General features: G+C 47.3%; 1 protein-coding gene across 2 annotated transcripts in view; it reads left to right on the top strand.

Annotated features, from left to right (window-relative positions):
• LOC139418207 (homeobox protein cut-like 1) overlaps nt 1-22,110 on the top strand; it is a 205,615-nt gene that overhangs the window by 49,834 nt on the left and 133,671 nt on the right. For both annotated transcript variants that reach the window (XM_071167482.1, XM_071167481.1), the window contains exon 2: nt 4,570-4,680. In XM_071167482.1, the coding sequence (XP_071023583.1) occupies nt 4,570-4,680 (111 nt within the window). The remainder of the gene's footprint in view (nt 1-4,569; nt 4,681-22,110) is intronic.

Here is a 22,110-nt window from a genome sequence, read left to right as displayed (position 1 = left end):
CCCCCTGCGTGCTGCCATAGAGTTACATTGACAGTGCCTGTCCAACAAGGCTCAAGGTCATTGGACATAGATAAGTCAACGTCTTTTTTCCGGTAACTTTGATTGGACTGATATGTGTTTACTTCATTGTTTACCACGTCTTCTAGCTAGCTGAAAAGTTCTATAGAATCATGTTGACTCCTAGCAAAGGATTTGGTCAGGTGGCCCAACAAGTGACATATCGCAGCTTTAATGTTTGATGTGGTCCAGTCCCATGGGTATAACAGTAACTAGGCAATAGATGAAGAGAGGGACTTGCTTTAATCTTAACTACACAATCTTGGTAACAGGCAGGCAGACGCACTCAGAATGGTGTTTTGCCTGCATCCCAATACTCGAACAATGTAGCAATATTGTAGACTCATGCTGAATTTGACTATGGGAAGTCAACTGATCAGAATTATAGGGTTTGTGTGTTTAGTGGTTTCATATTAGCTTTTTTAATTGAGTTTCCTCCACCAGTATTTTCATGTTCTAATCACCACTGGTGAGCTACGTGGGTGGATGAAGACAGGGGGCTGGGGTTGGGCTGACTCGTCCTGTTGATAAAAACATAATTACCCCCCAGCTCCCTGGGCCCAACCCCACTCCATTCCCCCTTTCCCGCGGACGGGCTCAGCGCCTGCGCATTAGGACATGGGTTAGGAAGCCTAGTGCTAATCAATTTGAGTTGATTAGCCAAATCGTTTGCATAATGGGCTAAACAGCAGCATCTGCTAATCAGTCTCAAGAGTGTAGCTTTTGGGGGAATGTGGCGTTCCTCCTTTCCACTTCTCCAAACCTCCCTCCTTCTTCCCTCGCTCACTTATCCATTCTTCTCTAGTCTAGATACAGCAGGAGAGTGAGTGACGGAATACAGTTGCTGAGAGCTACAGTACAGCTAGCCAGTGCTAATGCGTTAGCTCCCAGGGCTAGCTAACTCTATAACCTTTCTATTAGCTTGTCTTCCACTCTGCTCAGTGTCCCTGTGGCAAACCCTGGTTTCTGCAGCCTTTCTGTCATATGGGCCCCCCGGGCCAGAGACAGCGTGGTGGAGGTAATGTGCAGCGGGCCTCTCCCTGACTCTGGGTCAGTGTTGCCAGCAGGGTAGAGTGGCAGTGCCAGGCCCACCAACCCCTCTACTATGACCTGGGAACAGTTCCCCCTAGCGCCCACTCCACAGAGCTGCAATTAGCATGCCCACCGCGGCAGAGGTGGCACCACGGGATTGTGGGCGAAGGTTGACGTCTTGAAATATGATGCACACTCATGGCCTTAAAAAGACACCAACATTTTTTATTGTACCCAAATTATTTTTGGTTTGGGGCCAAAGTAGGAGGTGCGTCTAGGGTGACCCATCTGCTCATGTTCCCAAAAGGAACACAGGCTCTATTTCCTAGATTGTCCTCCTCAGTGAAACAGCTCTTATAGCAGACTTGAGAAAGATCTGGGAGCAGATAAAAGTGGGAGAGCGAGACTGAGAGAGTTGTACTGTGTGCTCTAGCTGGCCCCTCCAGACGTGGTGGTTGGTAGTGGTGGTGAGTAGTGGTTGGTAGTGGTGGTGGTGGTGGTGTTGGGTAGTGGTGGTGGTGGTGGTGGTAGTGGTGGTAGTGGTGGTGGTGGGTAGTGGTGGTGGTGGATAGTCGTAGTGGTAGTGGTGGTAGTGGTTGGTAGTGGTGGTGGTGGTTGGTGGTGGTTGGTGGTGGTTGGTGGTGGTTGGTAGTGGTGGTGGTGGTTGGTAGTGGTGGTGGTGGTTGGTAGTGGTGGTGGTGGTTGGTAGTGGTGGTGGTGGTTGGTAGTGGTGGTGGTGGTTGGTAGTGGTGGTGGTGGTTGGTGGTGGTGGTGGTTGGTAGTGGTGGTGGTGGGTTGTTGTGGTGGTTGGTAGTAGTGGTGGTGGGTAGTAGTGGTGGTGGTGGTGGGTAGTAGTGGTAGTGGTGGTGGGTAGTGGTGGTGGGTAGTAGTGGTGGTGGTGGGTAGTAGTGGTGGTGGTGGGTAGTGGTGGTGGTGGTGGGTAGTGGTGGTGGTAGTGGTGGGTAGTAGTGGTGGTGGTGGTGGTGGGTAGTGGGGGTAGTGGTGGGTAGTAGTGGTAGTGGTGGTGGGTAGTAGTGGTGGTGGGTAGTAGTGGTGGTAGTGGTGGTGGTGGGTGGTGGTGGGTAGTGGTGGTGGTGGGTAGTAGTGGTGGTGGGTAGTAGTGGTGGTGGTGGGTAGTGGTAGTAGTGGTGGTGGTGGGTAGTAGTGGTGGTGGGTAGTAGTGGTGGTGGTGGGTAGTGGTGGTGGTTGGTAGTGGTGGTGGGTAGTAGTGGTGGTGGTGGTGGTGGTAGTGGTGGTGGTGGTAGTGGTGGTGGGTGGTAGTGGTGGTGGGTGGTAGTGGTGGTGGGTAGTAGTGGTGGTGGTGGGTAGTAGTGTGGTGGTGAGTAGTAGTGGTGGAGGTGGGTGGTGGTGGTGGGTAGTAGTGGTGGTGGTGGGTAGTTGTGGTGGTGGGTAGTAGTGGTAGTGGTGGTGGTGGGTAGTAGTGGGTAGCAGTGGTGGTGGTGGTTGGTAGTGGTGGTGGTTAGTAGTGGTGGTGGTGGTGGTGGGTAGTGGTGGTGGTGGCGGGTAGCAGTAGTGGTGGTGGTTGGTAGTAATGGTAGTAGTGGTGGTGGTTGGTAGTAGTGGTGGTGGTTACCAGTTGTGGTAGCAGTGGTGGTGGTGGTTGGTAGTAGTGGTGGTAGTTGGTAGTAGTGGTAGTAGTGGTGGTGGTGGGTAGTAGTGGGTAGCAGTGGTGGTTGGTAGTAGTGGTGGTGGATGGTAGTAGTGGTGGTGGATGGTTGGTGGTTGGTAGTAGTGGTGGTGGATGGTTGGTGGTTGGTAGTAGTAGTGGTGGTGGTGGTTGGTAGTAGTAGTAGTGGTGGTGGTGGGTAGTGGTTGGTAGTACTGGTGGTTGGTAGTGGTGGGTGGTGGTTGGTAGTAGTGGTGGGTGGTGGTGGTTGGTAGTAGTGGTAGTAGTGGTGGTGGTTGGTAGTAGTGGTAGTAGTGGTGGTGGTTGGTAGTAGTGGTAGTAGTGGTGGTGGATGGTAGTAGTGGTGGTGGTTGGTAGTAGTGGTAGTAGTGGTGGTGGTTGGTAGTAGTGGTGGTGGTGGTTGGTAGTAGTGGTAGTGGTGGTGGTGGTGGGTAGTGGTTGGTAGTAGTGGTGGTTGGTAGTGGTGGGTGGTGGTTGGTAGTAGTGGTGGGTGGTGGTGGTTGGTAGTGGTGGTGGTTGGTAGTGGTGGGTGGTGGTTGGTAGTAGTGGTGGGTAGTGGGTAGTTGTGGTGGGTGGTGGTGGTGGCTGTGTGGATTAAAGTGGAGGCTGCAATCTGGCTTGCTCAGTTCCAGCCTAATTAAGGTGATTTGTTCCCTGCATCTGGCTCCCAGATGTCAGCCTCAACTGCCTCTCTCTCTCTCTGCCTCTCTCTCTCGCTCTGCCTCTCTCTCTCGCTCTGCCTCTCTCTCTCTCTCTCTCTGCCCCTCTCTCTCTCTGCCTCTCCCTGCCTCTCCCTTTTTCTCTTTTCTCTCTCTGCCCCCCCTCTCTCTCTCTGCCCCCCTCTCTCTCTCTCTGCCTCTCTCTGCCTCTCCCTTTTTCTCTTTTCTCTCTTGCTCTCTCTCAGAGCAGAGACGACACACGCAAACACATAAACAGCGTCGGCGAAGGTCCATCTTGACACTGCTTGTCAGTAAGTCACTTCACATGTCCCAGTCCAATGGGGAATTATATCATCAGAATAACTATAGATACTTGTGGATTACATTATGACAGGTTCAGAGTCAGACATAACATTGTGTAGGGGGCTTCATCCTCTGTGTGGATATTCTAAAGCTTAGGCTAGTAGCCTGGCTGCAGAGGCCTCTGAATAGTACTATTAGCCTACAGTATAGTCTCCTCCTAGCCTGACTTGTCCATGCTGATCTAGAGTCAGTGTTTATATCTCCTCTGGGTACCTCTCTCCCAATATTGATGACCTGGGATCTGCCCTATGATATTTACATGCCTAGAGACCATAAAGGCTGCTGGTGAATTTCTGCCTGTGAGAAAAGCTATTTTCCTTTCTCTCTTGAATACATTTTTTTGTGGAAATGCTGCCTGGATCCAAGTAGTTGTACTTCTTTTTCTACACTTCTGTCTGTAGTTAAAGATGGAAGATGTGCTGAAAGAAAGGGGGGAAGAAGGGAGTGTGAGTGTGTGTATGTGTACATTTTATGTGTGCATACACTGTACAGTGTGTGTACTGTACAGTGGGGTGTGTGTGATGCCAGCGTGTAAGTTGTCACGGTGCCTGTGCTAGTGTCATATCTAGGTCTGTCTGTCTGTCTCTGTCTGGAGGGAGAGGAGAGAAGATGAGGCTGATTCTGTCTCTCTTCTCTCTCACGCTCCCCCTCTCCCAGTGAAGGGCTAGTGGTGCCAGACTACAGGGGGGAAAAGAGAGTTAAAAGAAGAGGGGTTTTCTTGTTTGTCTGCTGATGTAAATGACGGTCACCCCCCACAGAGCCCTGTGTAATCATTTAGTGTTTTCTCCTCCTCCCCTCTTGGTCTCACAGAGAGAACTGAATGCCACAGCCACAGCCCTGGCCAACAGACAAGATGAGAGCGAGCAGTCCAGGAAAAAGCTCATCGACCAGAGCCGCGAGTTCAAGAAAAACACACCAGAGGTGAGTGTCTGCTCTGCTTCTGCCTGTCCCTAGTTACACACACACACACACACACACACACACACACACACACACACACACACACACACCACATTAGTAGAGGCACGACAGACAGGATGTGTGTGTCTGTGTTGGTGTAACGGACATGCAGCATCATGGCCGAACAGACGTGTGTGTAGACCCTCGTCATCAATGCCTCTATTGTCATCCGACGGGGACACATCATCCGTCCCCTTTGTCGGGGGCGGGGTCAGGGGTGGGGTCAGGGAAATGGTGCCCAGTCAAGCGGAGGAGACAATGTCCTCTTATTGTTCACTGGCCCTCCGCCCCCCACCCTTCTTTCAGCTGCTTCCACTGGCGTTTTGTGTGTTTTTATTTACCTTTTGGACAGTGTCTCTTCCTCTCGAATGGCTGAGCTCCTCATTTGTACCTTCTCATTGGATTCCACTTCCCATGCGATCCAGTTAGCCCATCCTTACATTAGCCCATGCTAGCATAGTTTTTTACAACACCATTCATTACATGTCATTACATAGGCTACTCAATGCTCCTCCCTCTTGTAAGCTCCAACTCAAACCAGGTTTGTCAGTACAATCTGAAACCCTTTGGGAATCAAAGGATGACCTTAGTAGTCAGTAGTCCGAAACCACCAGCCCACAGCCACCCCCTCAAACTGAACTCTATTACTCCACTACGACCACCTTTTAAGGAATATTCCTTGTCGCATGGTTGGTCAAGGCTGTTCTGGACAGTTTTGATCGGCCCTGCTGCTTTTCTGTGAAGTCATGTCTTGAGTTGGTAAAAACTAGCGACGCGTGTGAAGAGTTTTAAGGGGTGAGCGGTTCTTTATTTAAAGAAAATACTGCTGTGGATCTGATTTAAGCTGCCAAGGCTTAGGTATGCTGGCAATGTCTTGGCAATGAAGGAACAACGTCCAACAGAGGCTTCAATTATCGTTACGTCAATATATTTCGGCACCGAATTGAAGATTGTAGAACAGATGTTAGATTTTTGAAATATTATTTAAAATTTCACCAAATTTCCCTAAGAAATGCAGAAGTAGACTCTTGTCCCTCCAACCCTTAGCTCCGTCAACGGTTCCCATTGAAGAGTGACCACTACCTAGCCTATTCTCCTCTGCCTTGTCAGTTATTCTACCCTCCTAGCACCACCACCATCGTTTTCACAGGTTGCCATTTTCTCATGATCCTAAAATGCATCGATGCTGATGACATAAACCCTCTATTCAGACAGAAAATGAGCCCATTTTGCACCGCAGTGTTCCTCAGAAGGGTGGATTTGTTTTCCACCTAAATCTTGTAAACACCAGGAATGCGTGACACTCCAGCTGTGCGAAGTGGTGCGGCCATTGTGTCCACCCGCCCGCCTCGGCTCCACGTCATGTGACCCTTTTGTGAGGTTCCTCCGTCGCCATGGCTCTCCTCTCCTCAAACAAAAGAGAGCGCAGGAGAGAGCAATGTGAAATATAAAGAGAACGAAAGAGCGAGAAGAACAAACAGACTGCAGGTGGGAGGACAGACGAGTAGCTTAATTTACTTACTGTAGTTGAAACAGATATTCATCCGTTCAAACAATATTGAATGTAAAATGGATAACAAACTACTCATCAGATAATATGTACTGAATGTACTATTGCACCCACACACAGTCTTAGATGACGGCTTGGTGTTTTAGGTCTGGGCCCACCTGAGTCAGCTCATCCTCAGGGCCCATTAGTCTGTTTGGTGATTTACAGTAAGCCCCTCCGCTGTAAAGTAAGCTGCGGGCCAGGTCGTTGTCATTGCTCAGGGCAGTGCTGCCCTTCTCTGTCTGCCCCCCCCCCCCCCCCCCCCACACACACACACACACACAGACAGACAGAGCAACGCAGCACAGCAGTGCTATGTGCTGTGTCAGCAGCAGCCGTGCCATGCTTCATTCTGGGCACCGATGACCCATGGTGCTCTGGCACACAGAGGCAGACCTAATGCACAGTAGACACAGAGGTCAGGAATCGGGTGACTTTTAGAACGGGAGAACACCTTAACAGGATAGAGGGGAGGACTGAGATCCAGCTTCCATTCCACTCATTCATATCCCTTCTATGCAGAGGTCTGCACACCATTATGAGATATAATAATCTATTGGTGTGTTGTGTGTATGACGTCTCTGGAATGGACAGGTTGTGATCCATGGTATAAGATGGTATACAGCTGAGTTGTGGGCCCATTGGCAGGTGGTTTCTCTGGTGACTAGAGGGAGTCCTTATACAGCAGACATATTGAGGGTACACTGTCAATGTTTGGCTCACTACCCCAGAGGCCCCTTTCTTAGTCAGAGGAGTACGTCCCCAAAGTCATAAACCGCTCAGTCTATTAAGGAAGAGAGGGGACAAAGTGGCTTAGTCACTTTCAGCATAATGGTCAAGTTTATGTAACCGTGAACTCCTTAGTTTCAGTTTGTCAGAAATTCTGTAAAAAATAAATCAATAATAATAATCCATTGAACCTCAAAGGAGTGATGGATCACTATGTAGACCTGGGCCTCCACGGTGATGGATCACTATGTAGACCTGGGCCTCCACGGTGATGGATCACTATGTAGACCTGGGCCTCCACAGTGATGGATCACTATGTAGACCTGGGCCTCCACGGTGATGGATCACTATGTAGACCTGGGCCTCCACGGTGATGGATCACTATGTAGACCTGGGCCTCCACGGTGATGGATCACTATGTAGACCTGGGCCTCCACGGTGATGGATCACTATGTAGACCTGGGCCTCCACGGTGATGGATCACTATGTAGACCTGGGCCTCCACGGTGATGGATCACTATGTAGACCTGGGCCTCCACGGTGATGGATCACTATGTAGACCTGGGCCTCCACAGTGATGGATCACTATGTAGACCTGGGCCTCCACAGTGATGGATCACTATGTAGACCTGGGCCTCCACGGTGATGGATCACTATGTAGACCTGGGCCTCCACGGTGATGGATCACTATGTAGACCTGGGCCTCCACGGTGATGGATCACTATGTAGACCTGGGCCTCCACGGTGATGGATCACTATGTAGACCTGGGCCTCCACAGTGATGGATCACTATGTAGACCTGGGCCTCCACGGTGATGGATCACTATGTAGACCTGGGCCTCCACGGTGATGGATCACTATGTAGACCTGGGCCTCCACGGTGATGGATCACTATGTAGACCTGGGCCTCCACGGTGATGGATCACTATGTAGACCTGGGCCTCCACGGTGATGGATCACTATGTAGACCTGGGCCTCCACGGTGATGGATCACTATGTAGACCTGGGCCTCCACGGTGATGGATCACTATGTAGACCTGGGCCTCCACGGTGATGGATCACTATGTAGACCTGGGCCTCCACGAGGAGATCACACTGATGTGAGTTGAAATGACTGATGACATAATGAAAATGTCTCTTTCATTAAGAGTGACATTGTGTCAGTTCTGTCAGTCTTCCCAGCCTCAGATATGGCTTGAGAACTTTATTTTGGGACTTTAGACGAACCCAGGAGTGTTTCCGATTGCTCAGAGGAGGCCGTTAGCCAGCCTTGATGAAATATCTGCTGAAAGTCAAGAATAGATACAAGGATACAGTGCTGCGATAGCAAACACTATTGATATATGTGTTCAGCTGATGCAGTGCTCCGCCAAACAAATATAGTGTTGTCCAGGGGAGAGCTGGGATAAGAATGTCATGGCCATTGTGCTCCTCTCCCCAGCAATTTGATCACGGCAGCCATTGTTGCTGCCCCACCCCCTCCCCACTTCTTCCCTTTTCTCCTCTCCTTTTTTGTCTGAAAATTCCTTCCGAGTTACCACTCCCAACGAGTGTTGATGAATAAATGGAAAATAAAAACCTGTTTTGTCTCTGGGTCTCTAATAAATCAGGCTTCTTTTCCATATAAACCGTCCAGGGCTGCAATTTATGTTTGAGCTTAATAACCCGTTACTAAATTAATCGTGCTGGGGTTTTGGCTGGGAGGCTGTGTTCTCGGGGATTCTGTGAACTCTGTAAGAGAGGGAAAAAAGAAAAAGGGAAAAAAAGAACTGCTCTAGTTGCCAGAATGGGCCCAGAACCCAAGGTACAAAACATCAAGGGGTTCCGGCAGAGGGGTGGAAATTTCATCCCTCTGTCGCTTGGAGCTGGAAAGCTACCTTAATTACTGCTCTGTTCAGAGGGGCTCAGAGTTGCTAACTCAATGTAGTGTTTCAATGTAGTGTTTCAACCCTTTCAAAGTGTTTCATCTCATCTCTCTGAGAAGGGGAGTTATGGACACCCTTTCAAAGTGTTTCATCTCGTCTCTCTGAGAAGGGGAGTTATGGACACCCTTTCAAAGTGTTTCATCTCTCTGAGAAGGGGAGTTATGGACACCCTTTCAAAGTGTTTCATCTCTCTGAGAAGGGGAGTTATGGACACCCTTTCAAAGTGTTTCATCTCGTCTCTCTGAGAAGGGGAGTTATGGACACCCTTTCAAAGTCATCTCATCTCTCTGAGAAGGGGAGTTATGGACACCCTTTCAAAGTGTTTCATCTCGTCTCTCTGAGAAGGGGAGTTATGGACACCCTTTCAAAGTGTTTAATCTTGTCTCTCTGAGAAGGGGAGTTATGGACACCCTTTCAAAGTCATCTCATCTCTCTGAGAAGGGGAGTTATGGACACCCTTTCAAAGTGTTTCATCTCGTCTCTCTGAGAAGGGGAGTTATGGACACCCTTTCAAAGTCATCTCATCTCTCTGAGAAGGGGAGTTATGGACACCCTTTCAAAGTCATCTCATCTCTCTGAGAAGGGGAGTTATGGACACCCTTTCAAAGTGTTTAATCTTGTCTCTCTGAGAAGGGGAGTTATGGACACCCTTTCAAAGTGTTTCATCTCATCTCTCTGAGAAGGGGAGTTATGGACACCCTTTCAAAGTGTTTCATCTTGTCTCTCTGAGAAGGGGAGTTATGGACACCCTTTCAAAGTGTTTCATCTTGTCTCTCTGAGAAGGGGAGTTATGGACACCCTTTCAAAGTCATCTCATCTCTCTGAGAAGGGGAGTTATGGACACCCTTTCAAAGTGTTTCATCTTGTCTCTCTGAGAAGGGGAGTTATGGACACCCTTTCAAAGTCATCTCATCTCTCTGAGAAGGGGAGTTATGGACACCCTTTCAAAGTGTTTCATCTCGTCTCTCTGAGAAGGGGAGTTATGGACACCCTTTCAAAGTGCTGAGTGTCTTCCTCTCTGGACTCCTGGTGAGGATATTTTGGGGTTGTTCGGTTCACCTCCATTTTGGCTCAGAGTGCACACCATGCTAGTGTTGCATGTGACTTCTCTCTCAAACGTATTTATGTCTGAAGACAGTAAAAGAGGGTATTGATTACTTTCGTTTTTAGTTACAGATTCCACCCGATAACTTCTCAAGGAGTTGTCTGGTATTAAATTGAAAAGAGGGGGATTTCTACACCTCTTTATATACTACTGTTCTTTGTAATGCATGAGCGTTCCCGGTCTTTTATTTTGTCAAGTGGAATGATAAGACGGAACAGGTAGTTTAATGAACAAGGGGATTTCTAGCTGTGTTATCACTGCTTGACCTCACGGCTGTACGATGTTGCAATTTACCTCTGTCTGATAGAGGCCTGATATGTCCACCTTACGCTCCCCCTTAAAGAGAGACATCCTTCCTTTCTGCTGGAAGTTGCATTTGTTTTCCAATAATTCAATTATACAGCCTGTTTCTTCTCTTGTTCAATACGGTTTTGTTGCCATCCGAGAGAAAGGGACTGAATTCTGGGACACACTTTGTGAATAAGATACAGAGAGAAGACATCAGGTTGACCTACTGTTTTCCATGGTAAGAAGTGACCTCCAGAGAGTGTGAGGACTGAGCTGAGTGTCTGACTTGAGTCAGAAGAGGGCTTAATTTAATCACTGTCGTCTCTGTTTGTTTTGAATCCTGAAATAGTCTAACCAAACATGGGCGCATGTTTGAATCAGTCAGACCACTTGTCCAGTGCCCATAGTACTCGGATATAAAGCTCATCAGAATGAATGCCCTGCATTTGGCAAGAGGGCTGTCGATGACTCTGCTTGTGCATACTGTAAGTAATTATATCTCTACTATCAGCTTCTCTCCGTGGTGCCCCATGAAGGCTCCCACGTATGCTAGTGATCGTTATCCCTCTCTGGCTGTGTCTGTGTTGAAACAGGCTTTGGAGTGAGATTTGCCCGTATGTGGACAGTTTGGGCCGGCAGTGTGAAAGAGGCTTTATGTGATAAACTGCCCTGAAATGGTTGTCTGAGCTGCTTCCACAGTCAAACTATTTAAATAAAGCCATATTCATCCCCCGCCTGTGGAGTTGACATATTTCCAGTTCAGTAATGTATTAGAAGCATTGATAGAAGGCCACGTCTAAAAAAAATATATATATATAAAAATAATGTAAATACCAGCCTTTTGATAGCAACTCAATTCTGAGCATTTCATTTTAGCCAAACCCCCATGCATATTAAAAGGGTGTTTATAAACCGTGTGAAAAATACGACTTCTCTTCTCAACAACGTCAATAAATTGAGCATGTTGGACATCACAAAATAGCACTGAAGCTGTTCATGGAGACACTGCAGGAGGCAGACATGTCTGTTTTTAAACTGGTATTTATCATAATCTGAAATCAGAGTTGACTAAACATGGAGCCTCAGATCAGGTTTAGGGCATAGTCTTGTACTACCTGTAAAAAGAACATATGTACAAGATCCAATCAATGTGAAAATCAGTCAGGGCGGCTGGGAGCAGCATTACTGTGTACAGGATTATTTTTGCTCAGTCTGGTGGCCCCTGTGTTTGTTTGGGCCCTGAGTTTAGCGGGGGCCATTGGGTGGTGTCTTCTGCTGCAGTCGCTCAGCCCTACACCCACCCAGCCTTCCATCACCCTGCAACTGCTAGCCTTCCCGGCCCTCCTGCCTGCCAGTCGGCCCCGTCTGCCTCCCTGAGAATGTGCTGTGCAGTGCCGGGGGATTTCTGAGGCTGCCAGGGCCTATCAGAGGGAGCAGCAAAGTGAGCTTCCCTGACAAAGTGAATATAGTAATTAGGGCTGATCCGTTGGCATGGCGCCCAACCCTGACTGACTGGCGTCTCCCACAGTTAATTATAGCCCTCCTGTTTAACACGACACAGGGATATTTACCAGCCAGACAGCCAGCGAACCAACCAACGACAGAAGAGCGAGAACTTCAGCCACCGACGCCTCCCCTTTTTTGCCCTCAAACCTGCCTATTGAGTTCAGAGGCGGGCCTGGTAATCCAGCCTGACTGAGGAATTTGGTGGGAGGATGGAAGGAGGACGGGAGGGGGAGGTCTGACTGACTGGCTCTCCCAGTCTACCACACAGCTCGGCAGGGGGTGGTGATGATGTACGCCAAGGGGACTTCTCCTTAATGATTTTTAGCCGGACGTACTGTACTTTGTAGGGCAGCAGTCTTTCCTGCATCATGTACTGTACTCTGTAGGGCAGCAGTCTGCCTGCATCATGTACTGTACTCTGTAGGGCAGCAGTATGCCTGCATCATGTACTGTACTCTGTAGGGCAGCAGTATGCCTGCATCATGTACTGTACTCTGTAGGGCAGCAGTCTGCCTGCATCATGGACTGTACTCTGTAGGGCAGCAGTCTGCCTGCATCATGGACTGTACTCTGTAGGGCAGCAGTCTGCCTGCATCATGTACTGTACTCTGTAGGGCAGCAGTATGCCTGCATCATGTACTGTACTCTGTAGGGCAGCAGTATGCCTGCATCATGTACTGTACTCTGTAGGGCAGCAGTATGCCTGCATCATGTACTGTACTCTGTAGGGCAGCAGTCTGCCTGCATCATGGACTGTACTCTGTAGGGCAGCAGTATGCCTGCATCATGGACTGTACTCTGTAGGGCAGCAGTATGCCTGCATCATGGACTGTACTCTGTAGAGCAGCAGTCTGCCTGCATCATGGACTGTACTCTGTAGGGCAGCAGTATGCCTGCATCATGGACTGTACTCTGTAGGGCAGCAGTATGCCTGCATCATGTACTGTACTCTGTAGGGCAGCAGTATCAAATCAAATTTATTTATATAGCCCTTCGTACATCAGCTGATATCTCAAAGTGCTGTACAGAAACCCAGCCTAAAACCCCAAACAGCAAGCAATGCAGGTGTAGAAGCACGGTGGCTAGGAAAAACTCCCTAGAAAGGCCAAAACCTAGGAAGAAACCTAGAGAGGAACCAGGCTATGTGGGGTGGTGAGGGAACATTATCCCTTGCCCGGGCGTAAATGTGGGTGAGGGTCATTTGTTAATGTGTGAGGGGTTCATCAGAGAGCCACGGCATCAGTGACGTACACCATCACACCAGCGAATTACCCATTTCTCTGACCCTTTCTCTCACCATGAGCCCCTGTCTCTGGGAGGGGCCTCCTCCACCCCTTCTACACCCGGCTGTAAATCTGAATTCCAGCTTCTCTCAAAGACCCCAAAAGGAATGGAAATGGTCCCAATAATATAACTAATCCCTATGGAACTTTCCCACGCAAAGACTCTGCTTACCCTCATTAAGCCCCATTCACTTTTAATTCATCATTAATTATTACAATTACTCTAAGCACTGTGCTCACAGAATACAGTGTACTGTTTGAAAGCCACTTACTGTAACTATATACCTAAATTCATTTCACAATATGCCACAATGCATTGAAAGATTATGCAAGATGATCTAATCTCGGTTATTGATTCTGTGCAGGCGAGTTGTACCTTATTTCCCATAGTCCGATGATGGGAAGCGGCTCTTAGCAGTGATGGGCTTAGAGCCCTTTGCCCCCAAAGGTGTGGAGCACAGGCAACTGGGGGAGTCAGTCGCAGGTGAGTCTATGGTGTTTCCCACAGCACTCCCTTCATCTTCTATCAGGAGCGGCCATTTTGTGCCAAATGCACCAAGCGCATGCCCCAGTGTGCCTACAATAAAACACTGGAACTTGTGGACTGCTGATGCGTTTGCCATCAAATGCCCAAACTCATTTGAAGTCTCTCCCTCTTTTTTTTAAGCTCACTTGTTTAATGCACTGGTACATTGCATATCTGCCTTAAGGATTTGGTCCATCTGGTCAGCTAATGCTGGGGTTGATGGAAGAGTGGAACTGACAGGAGTTGAGCACATGCCATCTCATCACCTCTGGGGATCTGTGATTAGCTAGCTGCTTTCCACAGGCTCTCTGGGACAGAAAGAGGATTGCTTGTTGGGTTTGGAGGACCGTGGGGAGACAGATGGGCACGGGGCATCCCTCACTGCATCCTCGCTCTCTGACAGCATTCAGTACAAGACCCTGGACGCCAGCCTAGTCATCATGTCATCCTACTGCAGGATGAGGCTAAATGAAGGTTCTCTCCATTTTGGTCCCTATGAAAGCATCTATTTTGGCTCCAGTTTCCCTTGGTGGTTTTGCCCGTTGTATCATGTACTCTGATGGCAGTAAATCAACAATGGTAGCAATCATTGTTCCACATGAGGGTGGTCTCCTCGTGCTTACATTACAAACTAAGGTGTGGGGCCTCTTTATGCTAGCAGCTACATGTACATATGTGGCATTACTGGCATCTCAAATGAGATCATTTAACTCCCATTCAACATATCTTGGTTTAATTGCTTTCCCTCTACATAAAACAGATCGTTAGTTATTATTGTATTCCAAAGCCAGACACATGGCATTTACCCCCACTCGTATGCAAGGAAGGTTGGTATTACATGAGAACCTTGTGGTAACCTCTCCATGCCCCTGCGTAAATGAAAAATCCACCCACTGACAGACAATAACAACGTGGCACCCACTTTAAATTAAAGCAGCCCATCACCACACTAGATAGAGGGGGGCGACTGGGGAGCTTTGAGTCCATTTGAGGGGGCCTGAGTAGATCAGGCGATTAGAGTAGGGGGAAATTGGATATGGTCCCGCTAGGCTCCGGCTAGCCCCCCAGTGCGGGGGGGGGGGGGGGGGGGGGATGATTGCAGAGCACAGGGCCATTAGACAGACAGCAACTGGGAATAGGCCTCTCCCTCTGGAATTAAGCCACTCTCCCCGGCCCCCTATCCCAGCATGCAGAGGGAGCCTGGCCATCCGTCTTCCTATGACATCAGATCTGTCACTACTACTCCCCCCCCCCCCATTCCAACAGGTAAGACCCTGGATATCCACTAATTCAGCAGGATGCTGTTCAGTATTAGATGAAGGAGCTCATAATATACTCAAGCACACATGCTACATGAGCATATAAGGGCTGCACAATATGGGCAAAAAATCTAATTGCGGTATAGATCGAAACACTTGGGTGAACTGTTGGAATCATTGAAATAGAATGATTTATATTAATAATAAGCAAAGTGGAAAGCAGCATAGTTTTTGTTTGGAACAATCTGGTGGCTTCATTTGACCTAACAGAACAGCCTGCAAACTTATAGTAAAACTAACAGTGGGGAGGAGGAACCGAACTGTTTGTGTGATGAATATCACACATGTCATTATTATGATTTCGATGTGAATTTGATTCATTGTGCAGCCCTAGCGCGTATGCACACGCAGTTTGCACCCATACACGCACACACAATTACTTTCCTCAAGATTTGTGATCAAATTTGACCATCATTTGAGGTGAGATTTGTTTGTTTTGTCATTCTAGGAGAGACATGATTTTGTGCCTTCGTGTTTGTTTGTTTACCTTGAATTCTTAACACTTCACATACATAGCAACCAAGACGTTTATCCATATTTGTGGGTGTGAAAAAGAAGGCACTATTCGAAACCCCTTGGGAGTGTGTCTTAGAGTCTGTGCTTGTCTTTTTTAAATATGCCATTTCAAGTTACCAAGGCTATCATTTATCTTTTTAATGAATAGTTTGTTTGTTTTGCATTTGTATGTCTTTATACATGTCTGGCAGTGTCTGTTTCTTTGTATGTCTGCTTTTGGAAGTGTGTTCCTTTGTCTGGGTCGTGTGTGCGTGCGTGCGTGTGTGTGTGTGCGTGTGTCTGCGTGTCTGTGGTCACATCCTCACCCCCTCCTTCCTCTTTGCTTCGTTGTGCGGCGTTTCCCTCGGTGGGTGGTCGACGGGCGCGAGGCGCAGGCTTGCCCAGAGATCGAGTTTCAAGGCGGGTGGGAGGGAGGCTGGCTTCTGTCACTCAGAGGAAGCTCAGAGCTCTGTCAGGGCCGTCCCTCCCTCCACTCATACACTACAGACACGCACACAGGCACACGCACTACACACACCCCGCGTCACCACTGCACTCCCCCGGCCCGGGATCTATTTACACAGGCTCCTCTTACAGCCAGTCAACGGTGTGCTTGCCTTTCCTGTGCTTTTCATCACCAGTCCACCGCAGGCCCACTCTGGCCCCCGTATGTCCCCACTCACTGACGACAGTTGTCCCCCACCTCTCTGTCTGTGTGTCTCTATCCTTTTTCTTTAATTCTGTCTTTGTTGTTCCTTCTCTCTCTCTCACACACAACAGTAACCCCCTTTCTTTTTGTCTCTCCCTGTGTCTCTTCCTTATATCTACGCTGAACTAAAATAGAAACACAACATGTAAAGTGTTGGTCCCTTGTTTCATGAGCTTAAATAAAACATCCCAGAAATGTTCCATACGCACAAAAAGCTTATTTCTCTCAGATTTTGTGCACAAATTTGTTTACATCCCTGTTAGTGAGCATTTCTCCTTTGCCTGTCGGGTGGATGGATTATCTTGGCAATGTCAAGTAGCTTATTAAACAGCATGATCACTACAGGTGCACGTTGTGCTGGGGAAAATAAAGGCCATTCTAAAATGTGCAGTTTTGTCACACAACACAATGCCACAGATGTCTCAAGTTTTGAAGGAGCGTGCAATTGCCATGCTGACTGCAGGAATGTCCACCAGAGCTGTTGCCAGAGAATTTGTTAATTTGTTCTACCATAAGCCGCCTCAACGTCATTTTAGAGAATTTGTCCAACCGGCCTCACAACCGCAGACCACGTGTATGGCGTTGTGTGGGCTAGTGGTTTGCTGATGTCAACGTTGTGAACAGCGCGCCCCATGGGGTGGCGGTAGGGTTATGGTATGGGAAGGCATAAGCTATGGACAATGAAAACAATTGCATTTTATCTATGCAATTTGAATGCACCCACTAACTCCATGTCTCTCATTAAACACTTTAAGGTTGGCCTCAGAAAACTAGGCTATATGAGAGGATGGTTGGTACTGCCCATATACACCATTTGGTTCCTGTGACGGGATCCTGAGGCCCATTGTCGTGCTGTTCATCCGCCACCATCCCCTCATGTTTCAGCATGATAATGTATGACCCCAAGTCACAAGGATCTATACACAATTCCTGGAAGCTAAAAATGTCCCAGTTCTTCAATGGCCTGCATATTCACCAGACATGTCACCCATTGAACATGTTTCAGATGCTCTGGATCGACATGTATGACAGCATGTTCCAGTTCCCGCCAGTATCCAGCAACTTCGGCACAGCCATTGAAGAGGACTGTGACAACATTCCACAGGCCACAATCAACAGCCTGATCAACTCTATGCGAAGGAGATGTCACGCTCCATGAGTGGTCACACCATATACTGACTAATTTTCTCATCCACGCCCCTAACTTTTCTTTTTAAAGGTATGTGAAATCCATAGATTAGGGCCTACTGAATTGATTTCAATAGACTGTTTGAAATTGTTGCATGTATATTTTTGTTCAGTATATGTCTCAGTTATTTGTTTTCTCTTCTCGCTCCCTTTCTTCCATGCTCCAGTCAGTCACTCAGTGGTCAGGATTAGGTGTCTGGCCCTAATGCTCCCCGGCCTCGTGTTACAGGGTGCTGCTGCGACTGCAGTGCACCCACTAACCCCATGTCTCTCATTAAACACTTTAAGGTTGGCCTCAGAAAAGTTTTTCAGGCTAGCTAAAGACAAAACTCTATATTATATCAAACCTAAAGATGCATACAGAAATCAATCATATTTTCAATCAAATGTATTTATAAAGCCCTTTTTACAACAGCAGATGTCACAAAGTGCTATACAGAAACCCAGCCTAAAACCCCAAACAGCAAGCAATGCAGATGTAGAAGCATGGTGGCTAGGAACAACTCCCTAGAAAGGCAGGAACCTAGAGAGGAACCAGGCTCTGAGGGGTGACCAGTCCTCCTCTGGCTGTGCCGGGTGGAGATTATAAGAGTACATGGCCATTAAGGCCAGATTGTTCTTCAAGATGTTCAAATGTTCATAGATGACCAACAGGTTCAAATCATATTCACAGTGGTTGTAGAGGGTGCAACAGGTCAGTACCTCAGGAGTAAATGTCAGTTGGCTTTACATAGCCAAGCATTCAGAGAGAGAGAGAGCACAAGGTAGCACGTCCGGTGAAATTGCCTCTGGAAGAGGTTTGATGTTCAATGTCCATTTAATTATTTTTCCGTTCCATTATTTATCCAGTCCTTTTTCTCAGACTGTATGGCTGAGCTCTGTTTGGTGTGTTTTCTATACAGTACCAGTCAAAAGTTTGGACACACCTTCTCATTCCAGGGTTTTTCTTTTTTACTATTTTCTATATTGTAGAATAATAGTGAAGACATCAAAGCTATGAAATAACACATATGGAATCATGTCGTAACCAAACAAGTGTTACACAAATCAAAATACATTTTATATTTGAGATTCTTCGAAATAGCCACCGTTTGCCCTGATGACCGCTTTGGTATTCTGTCAACTATTTCATAAAGAAAATAAAGAAAAACCCTCACACCCGTAGGTGTGTCTAAACTTTTGACTGGTAGTGTGTGTGTGTGTGTGTGTGTATGTATATATGTGTATATATATGTGTGTGTGATGTGTATATTATATATATATATATATATATATATATGTGTGTGTGTGCAACTAAATTCATTAAAAATCCTACAATGTGATTTTCTGGATTTTTTTCCTCTATTTTTGTCTGTCATAGTTGAAGTGTACCTGTGATGAACATTACAGGCCTCTCTCATATTTTTAAGTGGGAGAACTTGCACAATTGGTGGCTGACTAAATACTTTTTTGTGTGTGTGAGCCAATACACAAAACATTCTATACCAGAACACTATTACAGTTCATAGCTATATAGAAATATACAAGGTCCCATATAGGAAAAGAGTCCATAGATCTCAGTCTGAGTTGAAGTGTTCAGGTGTTCAACTTCCAAAAAAATTCAAAAGTTTTCGTCCAAAAATGTATGACTATGACATCAAAGAATGTAAGAGTACGACATCAGCGAATCAGAGGTGCACGTGATTCAAAGATGGAGCACTGTGTGTGTGTGTGTGTGTGTGTGTGTGTCTCTCACTCTGCCGCCTCCAGGAGCAGACAGTTTATTGATAGGTCTCTGTAAGATATTGGTCTTGGTCTTAACCATGACGCTCCGGACAAGACCATTTTGGCCCCTATCAAAGCCTCCACCACACACCCCATTAGCCAAGAGTTCCTTGGGGTGGTGTCATCGACGATGACAACAAGGTCACCAGGACTGAAGTTTCTCTTAGTTTTGTTCCGCTCCTGCATAAGTGGAAGATACTCCCTGATCCATCTCTACCAGAAGAGGTCAGTGATATATTGTACTTGCTTCCATCTCCTTTGTGAGTATAGGTCGCTTCTCTGGAATTTTCCTGGTGGCAGGACTGGCTTTGATTTCAGATGAAGCAGATGGTTTGTCGTCAGGGGTTCTAGATCATTAGGGTCATTTGTTAGTTGTGATTGGTCTGTCGTTCATAATCGCCTGAACTTCACACAAGGCTGTCTGCAAAGCCTCATCATCCAGTACTTGCTCTTTAAGGACTGAATAGAGGATCTTTTGAGTAGAGGATCAACCTCTCCCATACCCCCCCCCCCCCCCCCCCCCATGGTGGGCTCCAGAGGGATGGTTGAATGACCATGTCACTCCTTCCTTCAGTCATTTGTTTTGAATCTTGTTGTGATCCAGCTCTTTCAGAGCTTCTCCTAGCTCTCTGTGTTGTCCAACAAAGTTGGTGCCATTGTTTGTTCTGATACTTGATACTGGGCCCCTTCGACAGATGAACCTGCACAGGGCATTGATTCAGGAATCAGTATCCAGATAACAAGCAACTTCTAGATGGATAGCTAGACTCACAAGGCAAGGAAAGATCACACCATACTGCTTCACATGAATGCGGGCTTGCTTAACCTCTATGGGGCCGAAGTAATCTATGCTCACATGGGTGAAAGGCGGCAAATCAGGTGACACCCGATCTTGTGGAAGGTTGGCCATCTTCTGTTCTCCAGCTCTAGCTTGCATCCGCCTGCAGAAGACACAGCTCTTAAGGATCTTCTTTGCTAAGGATTTGGCACAGGGTATCCAATATCACTGGCAAAGTCTAGAAAGCATGTGACCTCTCCCAGAGTGGCCAACATGCTCATGGATGTGGAGTAAGATCAGTCTGGAGATGTAGGAGTCTTTGGGCAGGATCATAGGATTCTTTAGTTCCGGTAGGCATAGTAGCTTTGCTTAACCTTCCTCCCACTCTCAGAATGCCATTGTCAACAATTGGATCAAGCTTACCGATTGAGCCGCTTCTCATGGCACATTGTTTTCCTTTCACAACTAGTGCAATTTCTTGTTTAAAGTGCTGTCGTTACTCAAATCGAATGATGACATTTTCTGCTTCATCTTGGTCATCCACAGACACTTTCTTTTCCAAACGTTAGTTTGAACTTGTCAATTTGTTCCTTCAGGGAGTTTGTTAGACTCTGATCTGATCCTGGATCAGTTTGTGTGAGAACTTTCCTTTTCTGGCTGAACTGTAGAAGAAGTCTCTTCAGTTTCAGCATCCAGGCAACTGTTTTCTTCAAGCTGTTCCATGTTGAATAGTACAAAAATCATTTTGCTGGTTGGACTCTTTTCTTCCACACTTGTACTGTTTACAATGACGTCTTTTCTCACCTCTGGATCATCCGGAGGGAGGGAGCCAAGCTCCTCGGCGACTTTCGGCCATTGTGTTTCTGTTTTCTCCAGGAATTCTGGTCCTTTGCGCCATCTTTTTGAGTTCAGGAAAGAGGCATCATTGGCTGGGTTGTGTTTGGAGTTCAAATACCTCCACTATTTTGCTTTCGGAAGGTCACGGATCATAGCAACCCTTTTGGCCACAAAGGTATGGAATCTCTTGGTATCATTGCAGATGTATTTTAGCACAGACTGGCTGTCTGTCCAGAAAGTTGACTCCTCAAGTTCAATCTGGAGCTCCAACCTTAACATCCTGTCCACTCGCACTGCCAATGTTGCTGCGGTAAGTTCCAGTCTGGGGATCGCCATCTGCTTGAGTGGAGTCACCCTTGATTTCCCCAGTATGAATGCGATGTGGATCTTAAGTAGCTTGCCGTGCCGTAACCTTGTTCACTTGCATCACCGAAGTGATGCAGCTGTGCGGTCTTGTCCTGACCAAAGTTGTCAGGCATCATACACCTGTCAATCTGGAATCTGGACAGCTGGTCCAGCTCTGAGAGCCATCTCTTCCATGAAATAGAGTGTTCTTCAGGGATGACTTCATCCCATCCACACTTTAGCTTGCAGAGCACTTGAAGAATTTGCTTTGCCTTTAATACGAATGGGGCGAGGAAACCTAATGGATCATAAATAGAGCTGAATGTTGAGAGAATACCTCTTCTTGTAAGGGGTCTGTTCTTGACAGTGACTCGGAAGGTAAACGCATCACTTTCAATGTTCCATCGGATTCCAAGTGCTCTTTCAACAGGCAGCTTTTCTCTGTCCAGGTCCAGTTATTTTATCTGCTTGGCTTTGTGTTCATCAGGGATAGAAGCCAGCACAGCGCGGTTGTTGGTGATCCACTTGGTCAATTTGAACCCACCCTGAGAGCACACATCCCTGAGGCTTTTTGTGAGAGCTATGGCTTGTTCTTCTGTGGCCACTGACTTGAGGCAGTCATCAACATAGAAGTTGGACTTGACTGTTTGAATCACCTCTTCATCGTACCTCTGACAGTCTTTCGCAGTGCAAAGTTTGCACAACTTGGAGAGGTTATTGCACTGAAAAGATGTACCGTCATTCTGTACTCCTCCAATCTTTTGTTAGTATCACCGTCCGGCCACCATAGGTATCTCATCTTCATGGACACGTACTTGATGGAACATTCCTTCGATGTCTGCCATCATGGCAATGTGCTCTTGCCGAAATCTTAGCAAGACTCCTATAAGCGTGTTTGCCAGGTCAGGGCCTTGAAGGAGTTCACTGTTGAGAGATGTGCCTTTTATAGGATGATGAACAGTCAAACACCACTCGTATTGTTCCTTTGCGCTTATGGTGAACGCCATGGTGTGGTATGTACCATACCTTGCCTCTCTCTCTGAGG

The sequence above is a fragment of the Oncorhynchus clarkii genome, chromosome 10, assembly GCF_045791955.1.
Source record: "Oncorhynchus clarkii lewisi isolate Uvic-CL-2024 chromosome 10, UVic_Ocla_1.0, whole genome shotgun sequence".
NCBI classification, from domain to species: domain Eukaryota; kingdom Metazoa; phylum Chordata; class Actinopteri; order Salmoniformes; family Salmonidae; genus Oncorhynchus; species Oncorhynchus clarkii.
This window is presented reverse-complemented; position numbering and strand designations above follow the sequence as displayed.